This window comes from Eumetopias jubatus, unplaced genomic scaffold (assembly GCF_037043125.1).
Source record: "Eumetopias jubatus isolate StellerSeaLion01/CBP00866 unplaced genomic scaffold, mEumJub1_p1.0 scaffold_2, whole genome shotgun sequence".
Classification (NCBI taxonomy): Eukaryota; Metazoa; Chordata; class Mammalia; order Carnivora; family Otariidae; genus Eumetopias; species Eumetopias jubatus.
The window spans coordinates 69,402,907-69,421,410 of record NW_028274808.1 but is presented as its reverse complement, the minus strand read 5'-3'; the positions used below and the strand labels follow the sequence as shown (position 1 = coordinate 69,421,410).

Genomic DNA, 18,504 nt, shown 5'->3' with positions numbered 1-18,504 from the left:
ACACAACTGCCTCTTTGCACCCACAAAGCTGCCGGTACCCAAATTGCCCTGCCGCTGCCGTGATTGCCTCTTAACATGATGTCTCTGTTTTAGACATACCAGCAGGAAAATGATCTCTACTTCTCTTCTAGCAGCCAAAATATGTGTGAGTGCACCCCATCCTGGCTGTGAAGGAGATGAGAGATGTTGTTGTAAGCTTTTCAGTCTCTGCTTTCCAGGAACACACCAATGAAGGGGGAACTGAATGGAGGTTGAGCAAGTCAATCTACAGTATCCACCACAGGTCCATTGCAGCTCTACAACGCAATAGCCATGTTCGTTGTGATCTACCCCTTCGGTGACTCAATCAGTACCCCTTAGGATTACCCTCTCAACTTTATTTAGCCTAAGGTAACATTGAGTCTGGATTCAGTCAACAATCTGGCAAACTACTGCTTGAGCTAGCACACTGAATCCAGAAACCTGTATTGATGAACTTTGCCCAATCCAAGTTATAGTCTCTCCTCCTGGTCTAGCACGCTCAGAAATTGCTCCTGCACAATTTCCTTGGGTTTCTGCTTATCTAAAAGAGCAAAATCTTTTGGTATGTCAGTCTTCACTTTCTAAGTCCAACTTGTCCTTGGCTTCTGGGATGTGCTTATAATAGGCTGGGGGTCAAAGAAGAATGCTCAAAGTGTGGGGCCTGGAGAGACTTCACAAGTTATTCACCTCAAGTAAAGTAACTCACATGTCTCCCACAAACTACAGCCAACCTCATGGGGCAGGGGAAGGGAGCTGCTTCTGCTGACAGGAGAGGTTGCACGGGCTAAGGATTTAGAGTATTCAAATTCAACTCAACACATTCAAATGTCCCATCACAGTTCACAGGGTCTCCTTCCAAACCAGGGTCCTAATGTTCACTTAAAAGAGATAACTACACATGAATTAGGCTTATACTGTAAACTTGGTAACCCATTGGATCAGATTCTACCTGATTCGAGGTTACATCAACTCTGAGACCACAAGATATAAAAGATTATCTTAGAGCGGTCATGGAAGCCCCCTGGTTCTCTGAACTTTTTCAAACTGATAATGTTAAACCCCGGGCATATCATTTCCTTGCTTTAATCTCTCCAGGACATCTCCATAGCTATCTTATTCCATAACCCTTGAAATTCCTCATTTTCATTCTAATGATTTATCATAACAACCACTTTGCCAGAGTGTAGCCTTCTAAGAGGCGTGTCATAAGGAAGCCATAAATGATCATTTAAGGAACTCCTTTGTCACCGTGTGCCATAACCTTTGAGCGTCCTATTTTCTGATAGTAACAGTATTACCATTATCTTCAAAACCAACCAGATCAGATCATCAATCCAATGTTTCCATCCTTGAGAGTCTTTATCCACAATCTCTTCTGGGAGAAGGAAACAGAAACCACTCCAGATTGGGGTCTGGAGGGGAGCCCTTAAGAAAAAAGAGATTTCATACAAAGAAGAAGGTGTTTATATTCCTGTTTCTGTGCTCGAGAAGTCATCCTCATGATGTCAGAGGCTGGGGAGGCACCTTGAACTGGTTCCTGGGTATTTGATGGCTGGTATTTGCTATTTCTAGGATGTTGCTCCTGGCCACCTAGTTACTGGTGCCCAGCTGGGGTTTCCTGCTGAATGGCTTTAACCTCAGGTAATACTGGCCAGCGCGGGGCCCCTAGATGACTCTATTTGTGCCACGGCACAGCCTGGTGACATCAGCCCCAAACACCATCAAGGTTCTGTAACTGGAGTGTGTGCACCCTGTGGCGACAATGGCCCAGAGCTGTGCACTGTGGAGTTTGTGGACAGGCCAGTTACCAGTGCCACCCTGACCTCCGGTCATCCCCCTCCAGACCTGCCTAATCAACACTGGGGACTGGACTATGTCTGATGGCTAACCACTTTGATCCTTTGGAGTTTCAGCCTTACACATATCTCACATATCCTCCTGGGTAATGCCAACATTCACTGGAAAGTTTGATTGGAAAATAGATTTAGAATGTGCATTTTCTCCGGAGGTTTCCGGGCAGCCTCGTGGTGCCCAACCCTCCAGCGGCGAGGGCCGCCGTGAATGTGTGATGAGCGTGGTGGCACAGGAAGGCACAATGCGTCTGCCTGGTTGGAATGAAAGCTGTAAAGGTGTTCCTGATTTTTATTTTGGAGGAATCATGTTGTCTTTTTGTGAAATAAAATTTGCATTCAAATGAAAAATAAAAATAATGGTTTTACCAACACGGTTGGTAAACTTGAGGGCCATCCATCACTTATCTCCCTCTGAACTGAGGTCTCATTCTATTACTTTGCTACCTTTATTTTGAAGTCTTCTGTAACAGACAAGTTTTAAAACTAATGATGCATGCTAAAAGAAGTAGAATATTTTAAATACAATGTTTAAATAATCTCTTCTTTTCATGGGGTTTCTTTAGAAAAGGAAGTCAATTTTACAAGTATAAATAGCATTTATGTTACTATACCTTTCCTTTTCCAAAGATGATCTTCATGGAGGAGTTAATGAGTGTGGAAAAATAAGAAAATAACCTGGAGAAGGGGGAAAATCATACGAATTATATTTCTTCAGATATGAGCATATTCCCAGAAATTTAACCTTTCAGTTTCAGGCAGTTTGATAGATTGTGGGGACCATTCACCAATCCAGAGAATTTAGGAGGAGTAACAAGATTATATGGAAAAATGTAATGAACCGCATCTTAGAAATGTTGAATTTGAGATGCCTGTGGTAAACCGAGGAACCATGGATATGATCAAGACCATGTCACCAAATCTACGCAACTGTACAAAGTTGTAATATCTGGATTTAAGTCTCAGATTTGAATTACACATCCATGGCAGAAATAATTTATAAAATCAATGCTAGATTGGGGGTACCTGGGTGGCTCAGTCAGTTAAGTGTCTGCCTCCAGCTCAGGTCATGATTCTGGGGTCCTGGGATCAAGCCCCAAGTCAGGCTCTCTGCTCAGCGGGGAGCCTGCTTCTCCCTCTCCTCCCCGCTTCTGCTCTCTCTATCTCTGTCACTCTCTCTCAAATAAATAAGTGAAATCTTTAAAAAAAAAAAAATCAATGCTAGATTTAATACTAGTTTATAAAAACAGGATAAACTTTATAGTTTTTTCATCTGCTCATATGTTTATGCATCCTTAAAGAGTCCTGGCCGCATTCTGAAAAAAATTTAGAACCTCTGGAAAGGATCACATTCAAATTCCCCCAGTAGGGTGAAGGCTTGTACCATCTGCAAAGATCTCCAGAGAAGTTGTGCCTACAGCCCCATTCATAGTCCATTCTATCACATGATTGGCTTCATTGTCTCTTATGTTTAAAAATAACTCAAAGGTCATAAAGAATTTTGTGAAAAAAATTATTTTCTTTTTTTCTCCCCAAAGAAAGACGTTTACTATTCTTGTGGGTTTTTTTAAATTATACAGGAGTTGAATATCAAAATCAGAAAATATAGATGAGAAAATATGGTAAGCCTTCAGAAGAGAACTCCTCTTAAAACCATCCATGTGACACCATAGTGCCCTTTTAAAAAGAAAAAAAAATGGAATGCAATCATGCTGGGCATGTTATTTTTTTCTTCTTTTCTTTAACAATCATGACTGTCTATCCATGTCGACATACCTCAAACATCAGTTTAAATGATAGAAGAAGATTGAGGGAATCATAATTAATATGCTAGGATCAGTGTGTTGTATTTCAATACTTAAGAAAGTACTGTTTCTTTAAATGTGGTTCAAACACTACTTGCTGAAGAATCACCTACAGTCCCCATAATGGAGACTTGGGGACCCATCTGGACCTATAAAATCAGGACCTCTAGGTGGGGGACCCAGAAATTTGCATTTGTCAATAAGCTCCCAGAGATGTTTATCTCACTAGGTCTGAGAATCTCTTGTTTCTTTTAAAGAGAAGAACCGTTTTTCCCAACACACCAGAATATTTCTGTTTTCTTGAACTTTTCTGCTCTCTGATTTTTATTTTAGGTGACAACAATGGATGGTCTTTGCAATTTGACAAGTATTTCACCAATTACTACAGAATGACTTCCCCATATCACTTTGAGACGCAAACATCTGAATGCTGTAAGTAATCAGAAGGATTGAGTCTCTATTTCCATGAGTTCATAAAAAGAAACCATGTTTTTAAAAGTTGGATCCAACATATTTTTTTTAAATGGTACACTATAGTTTTCTAACAGCAAACTCTATTAGACATGCAGCCTTAATTTGGGGATTTTATTTAAAAGTGACTCAGGGATCTTAAGTATAAAAGCAATATATCATGCCAGATATTGTGAACAAAATTAATGTCCATCAGTCAGGGTTGCTATCTTATGTCCCTTTTTCACAATCATTATAGACTCTGATACAAAAGAAACTGTAGAAACAGAAGAACAGAGAAGCTGTTCCGCATTTTAATATTTGCAAGTGAAAAGCTTCTGGGGTCTAAACTACTTTAGAGCTGCAAAAAAGCCTCGTTAATTATAACCTGCTATGCTTAGTCACATGCTGAAAACTTCCAAAACCACGGGAGGGGCTGTGGGAGGGTATAACCTCAGGACTGACTGTGATATTTTAGAACAGGAAGATCTCATAAACAACTCCTTTAAAGAAATTTTGTTTGTTCTAATTATGCAAATGTAAATTTGTGCCTTGGAGTTAAAATTTGGTCCTTGGTTAGATAGTAGGGGGGAGGGGGACCCTTTACTATAATTTTTCCTTTATGTTCTATCACAAATTGTGAAGTCCAGCTTTTTTAAAAAGGTTTAATTTTTTTTTTGTCTTCAGTATTCAAATGACATTAATAAAAAGCTACTAACAGTTCCCAATTTAAGGGAACATACATCCATCCTGTAAACCCACAGGCTACTCAGCAATCTGTCTCAGCCTCACATTTTCTCACAGAGACCAAATTATTTGATCCCTAAAACCTTTTGGGAAAGAAAAAAGGTAACAGGTATAATTTACCTGCTAATATAATGCAAAAAAATTAATGGATTATGCCATGTTATCTCAAAACATAGTTTTGATTTTTTTTTGTTTTATTGAATAGCCTTTCCTTTTCATTTCTTAAATTTTAATTGAATCTTTTTATATCTTCTTATTCCCAACTGAATTTTAGGCAGTTTACAATAAAAATCTGGATACTAACAGACTTAAGCCATTAATATAACATATAAGACATAAAAATCAACAGTGAATGGGGAAAGGAATGGGAAGAAAAATTATATAAGGAAATCCTCACTGAGAAAAGTTCAATACCTGTGTCCAAAGCTTAGTTCTGAATTTTGTAGTCATCAGGCTAAAGAAGGAAGATAATGGGTTACATAACTTTTATAGCCTGGCTTGTAAAGCAAAAACAAACAAATGGGGGGGAGCGGGGAAACAGATCAAGTCAGCAAGAGAGATAACTTTTGCCTAATCCTGAACTCTGGGAGAAATGTGTCCTAAGTATAACCAATGGGAAGAATGGAGCTATACAGTAAATGACATATCAAAAAAAAAAAAATTATCAGTTTTTGGTAAAGAACAAATATATAATATTCAATTAGAGTTCTTTAAAGACAGTTCAGGAAGGGGTGGTAATAAATAATTAAATGTCCTTTTCAAGCATAAAAGCAGTATAAAACAGAATGAAAAGTGTAGGGTAAAATTTGGGGGTGAAACTTAAAGTTCCTATTTTACCACTTTATTTAAATCAGATTATTATAAGGATTTATTGGAAATTAAACTAGAATGGCTTATAATAATTTTCGGCTGGGTGAAGGAAGTGAGGAATTCACATTTATAAAGTCACCTCTCAGGAACAATATCATGGAAACTATATCATTAACATAGTATTAAAGTTCAAATTTGAGGGATATGGAAAGTACAAAGATTTAGAAAGAATTGTTTGCTTGCTCAACCATAATTTCACCACTCAGAGGCTACCAGCATTAATCTGCTGGCACATTATTCATCTTTTTTATTTTAACATTGTTGAAATTTCCTGTACAAACCATTTTTATCATATTTTCATTTAGCATTTTAGCATAATCAGGTATCCATGCTGTTACAAGCTCTTTTTGAATATACTATATAATATATTTTAAGTGTCATAATGTGCTTAATCATTCTTTTGATGCTGGATATTTCAGTGTTATTTTTTTCATTTTTCCCTATTACAGGTAACCCTGTAATCAACATATGTGAATTATCTTAACTCCGTCAATGTAAACAGAAAAAACATGCTGGAAATAATGCTAATTTCACTCCGTCCATTTTTACCCTTCCTAGTCTCACTCTCAAAACCTCCACCCTCTTTCCCAACCCACATTCTCCCCACCACACAACACTCATGTTGGATGTGGCTTATAACTTGGAGACAAAATCAGTGTTCAGCTTCAGAGATCCACAGCCAAAATGGTTACTTACAACCATAAAACTGTTTAAAAGTTCTTGGCGGAGATTCTGTTTACAGAAAACACAAAACCTAAGTTATGATTTTGATCTCTTATAACCCTGTAAAATAGGCGGTAGAGTTATTCGGGAAGAGAGGAAGAACACCTGTCACCCCATAGCTGAGCAAAGGGATATTTACTAGGTCAAAGTCTCCTATTTACTAGCCAGCTGTGCTCATTAATAATCATCCACCAGCTTTGTCATAGAAATCTCTACTTTGCCATTAAGACACTTTTCAGCTCTCTGGAAGCTTTACTGTAAAAGATCAAAAACTGGAAGCCTACAAGCAGAAAATTCTCATAGAAAATTTTGTTTGTTCTGTGATGTTTTAAAATATTTTGAGTTGGCTATCCTCATTTTTTAAATAGGTAATTATCTACACAGAATTGTATTTCTGGCTTCTTTGAGAAAGTTGTTGACTTGGCTACACATACGCCTGTCCTAACATGACGACAGGAGACGCTGCTCCACTGGGACATCTGGACAAGGCCTACACCCATTTCACCAGGGCCCTGCAGACAGGAGTCTGTAACCTCTGCTGTACGGGTTAGGGTCTCAAAGTAAATGGAGAGGGGAAGCACTCCTTGTGGTTCTCGTTAATCAACCATTCCCCCACAAAGGCAGGAATCAGACTCTATTATACTGAATAACAATCCTCTTCTACTGTTGAGCTAGATGAACACATCATTGCAAGTCTCTAGTAGACTTTAGAACTATGGGGTCACATCTTTAAGACTATGACTGCGGTCCCACAAGATGGCCAAAGTCATACATCCAGTTCTCCCTCTTCCTGACACTAGCAGGGAGAATAGAAGGCTGGCTATGCATAAAAAAAGTTCATTCCCATAAATGACATTTTAGACATCCTTACATCCCCACATAAGCCAAAAGAAGATCATTTAAAAATAATCCTTTAGAGAACTCCTGAATTTTCCAGAAGAAAAAAAAAGAATTCTACCAACACTATAAGTTCGTGTTTAGTTCTCTTCCTCACTAGTTAGAAATGACCTAGTCTTCCATTAAGGGTTTGATTATGCCATTAATAAATACTTTATTCTTAAATAGCAGCTTTAATAATGGACATTAAAGCCCATCACACACTATCATGTCACCCCTGGACATAACCACTCTCCTCGGGTGAGTAAAAGCAGATGACTTCATTCATTTTGCAATAAACAGAGAAGAGCTGTCAGCTATTTACAGAAATGCATGGGCTGGTAAATGTGTCTGTTTAATGTCGTAGCATCATTTTAACATTAAATTAAAAACAAACTTTGTAACCTTAATTTAAAGCATTGCCCATATTGCTTAGGTAAAACATACTTTTGTACTAAATAATTTTCTCATAGCTTTTCATTTCTTTCTTTTCATCACCCTCCTCTTCCTGGTCCCTCACTACCCCCATTCCTTACAACTTCCTCCTTATTCAGTGGTCGGTTCTGTGCCCATGCAATGTCTTTGCCGAGGTTTAGAGGTTGACTGTGATGAGACCAATTTACGAGCTGTTCCGTCAGTTTCTTCAAATGTGACTGTAATGTAAGTAGAAAAGAATGGCTTCATCCTGACAGCCAGAATAGCACCTGTAAAACTGTATCATAATTAAGGCCTTGTCATTATTAATGCATTTTTATTCAAAGATGATGTCATTGCTCTCGGTCAATTATAATGATTGCTGCTATTTATTTTACATTCATTAAATGTTAGGCCCCACTCTAAATTATTCTACATATTAATTTATTTAGTCCCTCATAATAAACCTGTGGAGTATTTAGATATAGTAACTTATTTAGACCTTCATAATAATCCTATTTAGTATTTAGTATCATATTTTATCTAAACAAAAGATGTCATCATTTGTGTGCTACTAAAGAGAAAAGGCTGCCAGTTAAACTATTATATAGAGTTTTCTTATTACAAGAACTGACATTTATTGAAAGAGCTCTTTTAGAACTTTGTTGTAAACACTCTTACCTATGAATAAAAAAAAGAAAACAAGTGAAATAAATTGGATAACATATTCATTTTTATGAATTCATATTTAAAATCTAACTCTCCTGAATCACATTTGGCTCAGAGATGTTGATGTTGTTTCCCCCCCCCCACCCCGAGTAACTCAAACTTATGTATGTAGAAGAAAATTATCCTCATACTAAGTGGTTTGTTGATCCAGTACTAATTTGAATTCAGCAAACTTTAGCAACACAGTCACACACATTTGTCTGAAACATTTTAAAAGAAATAAGGGGAAGGTAGATACTTTAATCCAATGTTTTTGCTGAGTTTTTTGTTTCATCCAGATGTTTTAGTGCCGTATGGCTCTGACTTTTGAGTATAAGAAGACAAAATAGGAGTAATTCTTAAGTTTACAAATAAGTCCTGCCTTTGCCAACCCAAACCACATAACACAGCAACTCATATGCTTGAACTATAAGAGGCAGAGAGAGCTAGAGCTCAGAGTTCCTGTAGACAGTGGTGGCATTAAATTAACAAAATCTGGGTGGGTTTCCTCAACTGATGGTGACCTAAAGAACTTATCCAAATTGGCAATGAGCTAAGAACATCAAGCAGGTTAAACCACAAAGACTTGTTTTCCAAAGGAAACAAGTGACAGTCCCACCCGGACTAAGGCTAACATTCTATCCTATCCTCAAGTCACCAGAGCTCTCTTCCATAGTAATTAGTCTTCCTAGAAAACAATAATAATATTTTACTAGAATAAAATAATAATCTGAGGTTCTGTGGAGAGTTTCCATGATTTAAATCATGACTGGACCTGCTCGGTATAAAACTTGAGATGATTTCATTCTATTTTCAAAGAGAAACATTTATCACCCCCACTGTTTGTATCAAATTATCAGAAAATGAGTCAAAGAATACCCCGATGCTGCCAGTCTCATTTTTCACTTTCCTGAAAGTAAGAATTGAATCCGTTCTTCTACAACTTAGCTAAACTTTGCATAAGAAAGGAAGAAAGAGACAGAACTGGAGGGATGGAAGAAGATAGGCAATACTAACCAGAGAGTTCATGCCCCTAAAGAATACCCAAAGGCATTCGGATTCAAGTTAAAGTAAAACACTGTTCTGGCTCAGGACATTCATACATACATTCATACAGCCATTGTACAACCATTCGTACATATATTCATAAAGAAGTGTGTGCACTCCTGTGAGCCACCAGTTTTCAAGCCTTGGTATAGAAACTGGGATGGGACAGCTCCTCGTGAAGATGGGCTACAGGGAAGCAAGGGAGAAGGAAGGGTCCAAGATGACTTCAGAGTTTCTATCCTGAGTAACAGAGTGGTGGGAGAATGGGGAGACTGGGTGACAGTAAGTGGGAAAGATTAGGACTCCAATTTTAGATGCCTTTTTCAACTTGAAGTGAACAGGTCAGTCAGTAGAAATTCTCAACAGGAATTTGAAGATGGAGAAATAAAGCTCAGGAGTTTATGTCTGTAACACTTTATTTTTTGTTAAAAAATAGCAATTTCTTGTGCTTTGGGTTGAGCAGCTTGATTCAGGTTGTCCATTTCTACTTTACTCTGCAGAACTCTGACTCAACATCATACCTCGCCCCAGCCTTCATTCAATTCCATAGAGAAAAGGAACTGTGGGCTTCACAGCAAATATGTTAGAAGAATAAATATCAAATTTTATTACTGAGCTCGTTCCGTATCTTGAATTGGAACTCTCACAGGGAAATGTCGGAAATGGACTAAATCATATATAAGTATCAAAAAAACCAATAATCCAAGTAATATGTATTGAAGTTGGGATTTTTAAGACAATTCATAAACGCAATTGAACATAAAAGACAAACAAATATATGATTATTTATGCATTGTTCTGGCTTCCTAACTGGTAGTTTTGACTGTGTGAAGGCTGACTATAACAGATCCTAGAATTCAATCACTAAACTACATAATCTGATTGTAAGAACTTTATCAAAACTATGCCTAGCTTTGACAATAATAATTAAACTAAGTAGTTTCTCTCTTTCGCCTACACACACCACTTTGTAAAGAGTCAGACTTGGAATATTACACTTTAAAACACAAGAATTTATCATATTAAAAAGTTTTTTGGCTTGTCCTATTCATTGAGAATAATACCACCTACCTTTTTCGATTTCAACAGGATATTATGAAAATATGGAGAATGCTATTTGTTAAAATATTTGACATCATTTAGAAAGAAGTAGCCTAAAAATCCTAGGCACTGTCAATAAAAAAAAAAAAAAACCAACTTTCTAAGAAACATTACTTAAGGAATCCTTAAATTTGCTTTCCTTCCCTCCAGAGTAACTTTCCCACTCACGTGCAGTTAGGCTCTTCCTCTTGGATTCTCTCATTAGAATCTCACTTGTGTCTCTCTGAAGCACATCGAACATTCTTCCTTGTGCTATAGTGATTGGAGTCCTAATCTTCTCTACCAGAAAAAGGGAAGTGCCATAAGCTCAATGGGGACCTACAATTTGGCTTTTCTATGTATCCTCCAAAGTTCCTAATGGAGTATAATAAGCTCTAAACACTGTTTTTTAACTGAAGTCACAAGAAAATAAATAAAATAAAAAATAAAACAAGATGATGGCCTTTTTAGCCCTGGGCTATAAAACTGAAGTCATGGTCCAAAGAAAACTCTCTATTTATAGACAAAATATGTTCTTTGTCACCCAAATAGAGTATAAGCTTCTTAAGAGCAGTGACATTATCCTTTTCTTCCAAAGTGCAAATGGAATTCAACATATGTTGAGAAGATGAATGAATGTATGAATGAATGAGCACATTTTTGAAAACACACTAAGCTTTAATCCATATTTTTAAATCAAACTCAAATATTCAACTGTTCATTTTTATACAACACAAACATGTAATACAGGATGTAAAGCAGAATTGAAGATCCAAGCCAAGGAAGAATGATTAGTAGAACAGGAATTCTCAATTAGCTAACATAAGGAATGAAAGAACATTTAGTGATAGCCTGGCAGCTAAGAAAGATTTCAAGAGAGAGTTCATAGTTAATCAGCCTTTGGCATTCATTCATTAAAAACCACTAAATGACTGCTATGTATAGTCCAGAACAGTGTTTCTTAAATTTTTTTCTTTTCATTACTGCCCCCAAGCCCTTTTAGGCATTTTTTTCTATTTGTCCCCTCCTGTGAAATTCTAATAGAACACATATACTATATCTCTGTTTATGTATACCTGTTCTTCATCCATTTAAAAAGGTAAGATGTTTTTTCCCTCCTTAAGAACCGGTTTTCACACCGTGGAGCAATAACATACCTGTTGAGGATACATGGTCTCCTAGACTCTAGAATAGCATTTCGCAAGTTAGATTCCAAAACTGTGTCCTGAGGAGTCTGAGAAACTATTTTGCTTTAAGAAGTCTTCATTATCAAGTTTAAGCAACACTGGTCCAAACCAACATAACAACTAACACTGGTAGTGCCTACTGTATGATGTTGTCATAACCTGAGTCCTTTTTGCCTATCAAGCATCTCCAAATGCATATCCCACAGCAGACAACCTGCACACAATGCAGTCTATTGTTCACTTAACAAGGAGCATCTGTTCCATATAAAGATAGTAACAATTGCATTATATTATTACAGGTCATCTAGTACAAATAGATGCTTTCACAGCTAAAGAGACTGACAAGGAAAGATTATGTATGGTTCATGCAAGAGACTCCAGCTGCAATGGTCTGGGTGTTGTTCTGTTTGGTTTGGTTTTTTGCTTCTTTAATTTTTTTTTCCTACTACCTTACATTGCTTTTCTTTAAAAAATTAAAGGTTTAAATCCTTCCCAGTAGAACCACAATTATGTGGACCTGGTTTGCGGCAAGCTACATATCAAATTGTGATTCAAGTGAATCTATACAATTTACTAGAAATTGAAATGAAATCACTTATTGAATAAAGACGGTTCAGTTGTACTTACCAATTGACAGTTGCCTTCATAAAGAATTTTAAAAGGAAGTAAAGGTAGTGGGATGTGAGCAATGAAATATTGAAGAATATAAAATTACCTAAGTTCTTGAATGTGCTTTAAACAGAACACACTATTTTTATTGCCACTTCAAAAATGAGATGCTTTCTAGTTCCTGTTAAATAAAAAGAGGAAAGAAAATGTAACTGACAACTGTTTTCCCAGTTTCATTACTTTTGTGTTTTGTTAGAATGACAATGTTGTAACCTAAATTTAAGAAAAGATAAATATCTGTAATAATACAAAACTAACAGTTAGACCTAGTTCAAATGGTACTATGGATATGAGAGTAACATCATGAAATAAAATGTTTCCTGAGAGCTGATGCTAAAGTAAATAAAGCTTAGAATTATTTATACTGTTGTAGTATAAAAGTAAAGAAAAAAACACTTTAAGAACCACAACTTACATTTATTTCAGGTCACTTCAGTGGAACTTAATAAGAAAGCTTCCTCCTGATGGCTTCAAGAAGTACCATAATCTTCAGAAGCTGTAAGAAAAAAATTTAATTCCCAGTGTTAAAATTAACTCACATTGTTTTGGCCTATCTATCTCTTCCCACTTCTGCACAGACCAACACTATACCATTAAGTCTAGTGCCTCCTCAGGAAATTATTTAGCTGTTAGCTAGAGACTACCAGGCAACTTTTTTTTTTTTTTGAGGAGTTCTAGAAGCCATTCTAGAAAAATTACAGATACGTATTTCCAAAAAAACTGGAGCACGTAAGTTTTGAGTTGTCCTGCCACACACTGGCCTGTGAAGAATTTTCTTCCACATGTTTGCAAATTCAGTCTCCAGCTAAGAGAGCAAGTCGTGGTGGTTTGAAACCCCAGAGTATGTTGTTTGGGGGACTTAATTCCATTTTCATATCTGCCATGCAGGTTGTTTTATTTTCGCCTCAAGTAGCATCTGACATGCTAGATTCCCATCAGTTCAGCATTTTTGTGTATACTCCAAAAATCCATAATGGCCCGGGTTATGTTTACCTGCTATTTAGTCCAACTCTGTGACTAAATCATATCATACTTGAACTGTTGGGTTTAAATATCCTGTGCCTGAATCATGCTAACTAGAAAACATCTCAGAATTCCTAGTTTCATTTTCATACCTATGTCTGTTTTAGTTCTGGTTTTACACTGAAGAAACCTCACACATAGATCTATATCTATCTGTACATTCTTCTTTAAGAAAACAAATAGAAATTGAGCAAAAGCAGAAGAAAAATTAATCTACTTCATCCAATGAAATGTACTCAAAACCCAGATAATCTGCAAAAAAGTATGTTTCACATTTAAAAAATAAAAATTTCAATAAAAATGACTTTCAAAACTTTATTCTGGATGTTTAACAATCAGCAGAGAAGAACTTCTCAAAATTAGGCTTTATGTAAAAACTTCAAGAGGATGCTTCAGTATTCTATTTTATGATTTTTGGAGACTGAAGAATTTTTCTGATCTGTAGCACCACCTTATGTCCACACGTTTAAAAGGCGTTAATACTCCCAATTTAAATATCAAAATTCAGGTTTATATAACACAGTAGTTCAGTATTTTTACATAATAAACATTGAACTAATTTTTTAAAGATTTTCTTTTTTAAGTAATCTCTCTACACCCAAAGTGGGGCTCACACCCACAACCCCGAGATCAAGAGTCACGTGCTCTACTGACTGAGCCAGCCAGGCGCCCCAAATTACTTCTTGAACAGCCAGTTTGTTTTAACTAGTAGATCAAAATAGCCTAATTAAAAAAAAAAAATTCTACCTGATTATTAGAGATACAGCTTTGCTCAACCTCCATGCAATACAGTCTATTAATCACTAATCATTAAAATACTTAGGAACAAATAAATACATGCTAAAGGTTCGCTGTGTATTAGTGAGAAAGATGCATTCCCTATTATGTAATTGGAACCACAGCATGTTCTGTGAAATTGTTAAAAGCATAATAAATTTAATAATAACATTTTTACAATCACAGTTAGGTTTTCTTGCATGTTGGAGAAATAGGGAATCCTATTTAGTCAAAATTTCTAATTAACTAAGAATTTGTTCATGCTGAGGTTGCCGGGGTGGCTCAGTTGGTTAAGTGTCCAACTCTTTTTTTTTTAAGATTTTATTTATTTATTCATTTATTTGAGAGCGAGAACATGAGAGGGGGGAGGGTCAGAGGCAGAAGGAGACTCCCTACTGAGCAGGGAGGAGCCTGATGCGGGCCTTGATTCTGGGACTCTGGAATCATGACCTGAGCTGAAGGCAGACGCATAACCAACTGAGCCACTCAGGCATCCCATGTCCGACTCTTGATTTTGGCTCAGGTCATGATCTCAGGGTTGTGAGATCGAACCTGAGTTGGGCTCTGTGCTCAGCAGGTAGTCTGCTGGAGATTCTCTCTCCCTCTCCCTCTGCCCCCCCCCCGCCCCATGCTCGCGCTCTCTCTCTCTCTCTCTCTCTCTCTCAAATAAATAAATCTTTTTTAAAAAAATGTGTTCATATTGGTTTCTTCCTTATTGCTCCCAATATTTATAAAAATATATACATATAAACTTCAGAACGCCCTAAAGGACAATGATGACCTGTATTCAGAACAAGAAGTCAGGCTCAAAGCCCTTACTGTGTCATTTCTTACAACCTGGGGCCAGTACATGCAGAGGTACAAAGCTTTGCAAGGGTGCATTTGATGCATTTGCTTGTGCTCCGGTACCTATTTCCTTTGACCTCCAGTTAGCCCAAGGCCAATCATCCTGGATGACTAGTTAACTATTTAAGACTGCATTCTTGTCTTGACGCGCCAGTCTAATTTATATTCTTCTAATCCTGAGTCTTTTTACTTCTTTTTTTTCTTTTGCCATAAATACTCCTTATAAGCTTCCTCAAACACTTTTTGGAGCAAGGCTTGGGGTGTCAAATTAACAAAATTAAAGTTGACTTGTTGGGCAGATTTGTGATTAACATAGAATATGATCCAGGGCCTTAAAGATATCACATACTTGTACTTTTGCCAGCTCTTTGCTAAATGCCAATCTTTCTATTACAGCAGGAAATGTTAAAAAGTCTGACTTCTGGGACTGTTTGATTATTGAGTGCCTACTGTGCATTAAAGTTTTACTTATAGAAAATTCAAATATTAAATTTTAACTACTAAATGTTCATCCTTATAACTAGAATTTCTAAATAAAACTTGCTTAATCATACCCGAACTTAATAGCAAAACAAAATGACATGATATCTAGTTTCCCTAACTTATTGTGTTATGTTTACCTTTTTTTAATTAAAAAAATGTTTATTGGGCGCCTGGGTGGCTCAGATGGTTAAGTGTCTGCCTTCAGCTCAGGTCATGATCCCAGGGTCCTGGGATCAGGTCCCACATCGGGCTCCCTGCTTCTTGGGAGCCTGCTTCTCCCTCTGCCTCTCTCTCTTTCTTTCTCTCATGAATAAATAAATAAAATCTTTTAAAAAAACTAAAATAAAATAAAAAAATGTTTATTGCGGTGAAATACATAGGATGTAAAATATACCATCTTAACCAATTACAACGTACATTCAGAGCCATTAAATACATTCCTATTTTGCTACAGGCACCAAAGAGCTCTTTACATCTTGCAAAACTGAAACGCTCTTTCATTATCATTTTTTTTTATAATTCTCTCCACAGATGCCTACAAAACAATAAGATTAGATCCGTACCCATCTATGCGTTCAGAGGACTCTACAGTCTTACTAAACTGTAAGTACCCGTGCCAATTAGTTTGCCCATTCCACAGTTCGTCCATTGCACACAGCCCTCCTGCCCACATCCGTGGAAGGGTCAGCACAGCCCTGTGTCCTTGGGGTTCCGACTCAGACAAGCTCCTGCGTGAGTCCTGACTTCAACAGCCCTTATTTCTTCACATCTTCATCAATACTTCTTCTTTTCTAGGGGTTTGTTGTTTGGGTTTTTTTTTTTTCCCTAAAACAGCCATCCTAATGGGTATGAAGTAATATTTCATTGTAGTTAGCAAAGCTTTTTAAGATTGGCTTTCTCAAAGTTCCATTTCACTGAGTTTTACTAAGCAGCTGAACCTAACCTCCTGTAAGAAGTAATGGCGTGGAAATATAACCAAAACTCGCATAAATCAACAACTCCCTATATTTCTATTTCTGCCCCCTTACTTTCCATATCACACCACTTTTTTTAATCCTAATCCAAGAAACTCATTCCAGTCAGATTCCTAGTTTGTGGCATGAGGGTTTGAGACTGAGGAAAAGCTATCTAATCATTTCACCAGCAAAATGGAAGAAGGGCCCTGGAGACTCGATGTCCTAAGAGTAACCACTTTTGCCAAGTCCTCCACCCTTCTAGCCCACCCGGCTCTTTCCTGTCTTGGCAAATCACCCAAAGTCCATATTGGATTCATTCCCACGAGACTCCTGACTATCTTTCTCTCCAATCCCCCATGAATCTGTTCAAAACTTTTGCTTGGTTTAATGTTCAATGGATGTGAAAGACAGTCCAGATTTGGTATAAAGTTCAACGGATGTGAAGACTAGTACCACAAATTTTAAAGGGTCCTCCATCTCCTTCCATGGTTACTCATAGCACTGGAATATTGTTTGGATGTTAAAGCTGTTACATACTGGGTGCCTGGGTGGCTCAGTCGTTAAGCGTCTGCCTTCGGCTCAGGTCATGATCCCGGGGTCCTAGGATCGAGTCCCGCATCGGGCTCCCTGCTCCTTGGGAGCCTGCTTCTCCCTCTGCTTCTCCCTCTTTCTCTCTCTCCCTCTCTCTCTCTCCTCCTCTGTCTCTCATGAATAAATAAATAAAATCTTTAAAAAAAAAATTAAAAAAAAAAGCTGTTACATACTTCCAGGTTATCAGTGACAATCATTGGATTCCTGCTTTTCATTCTTCCATAAATATTCATTAGCCCTTAGAGTGTGTAAATTTTTCAGCTAGACACCACGGGGAGGTGGGATAGAAAGATAAGTCAGACAGGTTGCCTTCCAGCAGCTTACACCCTAATGTTTCAGGAAAAGGGCTACGCTACCACTTAGAGAGAGGCATGCCTCTTGCACCCCAGAAGCTTATGACCTAGGGCGGGGAAACAAAACCAGCATGCACACAACAATTAAAGAATGATGAAAAGAAGTTACTTAATTAAATCCTAAACCTGTGTTGTTCAGATCAAAACTGCTATTAAGATTCACTGAAAAGGGCGCCTGGGCAGTTCAGTCAGTTAAGCGTCCGACTCTTCATTTTGGCTCAGGTCATGATCTCAGGATCGTGGGATCGAGCCTGGCATCACTGGGCTCTGCACTCAGAGCGGAGTCTGCTTGAGATTCTCTCCCTTTCCCTATGCCCCTCTCCCCCTTGTGCATGCACATGCTCTCTCTCACTCTCTTGCTCTCTAAAATAAATAAATAAAATAAATCTTAAAAAAAAAGATTCACTGAAATGAGTGACCATTTGGGGTCTGGAGCAATGAAGGATGACTCAGGAAAATAAAGAGGACTGGGCTAAACAGAGGGGTATAGGATATGGGAGGGGGTCAAATGTACCTAGGGGATTGCTATTGGCTTTAAAAGGAGACCCCTGAGGCACATGCACCCCAATATTTGTAGCATCACTGTCCACAATAGTCAAGATATGGAAAGAGCCCAAATGTCTATCAAACGAGGAATGGATAAAGAAAATGTGTGTATATATATATACACACAATAGATTATTACTCAGCCATCAAAAAGAAAGAAATCTTGCCATTTGCAACGACGTGGATGGAACTGGAGGGTATTATGCTGAGTGAAATAAGTCAGTCAGAGAAAGACAAATACCATATGATTTCACTCATATGTGGAATTTAAGAAACAAAACAGATGAACAGAGGAGAAGGGAAGGAAAAACAAAATAAGATAAAACCAGAGAGGGAGGCAAACTATAAGAGACTCTTAACTGTAGGGAACTGAGGGTGGCTGGAGGGGAGGGGGGTGGGAGGAGGGGTAAGTGGGTGATGGGCATTAAGGAGGGCACTTGTTGGGATGAGCGCTGGGTGTTATATGCAAGTGATGAATTACT

At 37.6% G+C, this 18,504-nt stretch overlaps 1 protein-coding gene across 1 annotated transcript in view; it reads left to right on the top strand.

Moving 5' to 3' along the window:
• RXFP1 (relaxin family peptide receptor 1) overlaps window positions 1-18,504 on the top strand; it is a 93,198-nt gene that overhangs the window by 49,007 nt on the left and 25,687 nt on the right. Inside the window, exons 3-6 of the mRNA XM_028104361.2 lie at window positions 4,010-4,108; window positions 7,897-8,002; window positions 12,874-12,945; window positions 16,108-16,179. Coding sequence (XP_027960162.2) covers window positions 4,010-4,108; window positions 7,897-8,002; window positions 12,874-12,945; window positions 16,108-16,179 — 349 coding nt within the window. The remainder of the gene's footprint in view (window positions 1-4,009; window positions 4,109-7,896; window positions 8,003-12,873; window positions 12,946-16,107; window positions 16,180-18,504) is intronic.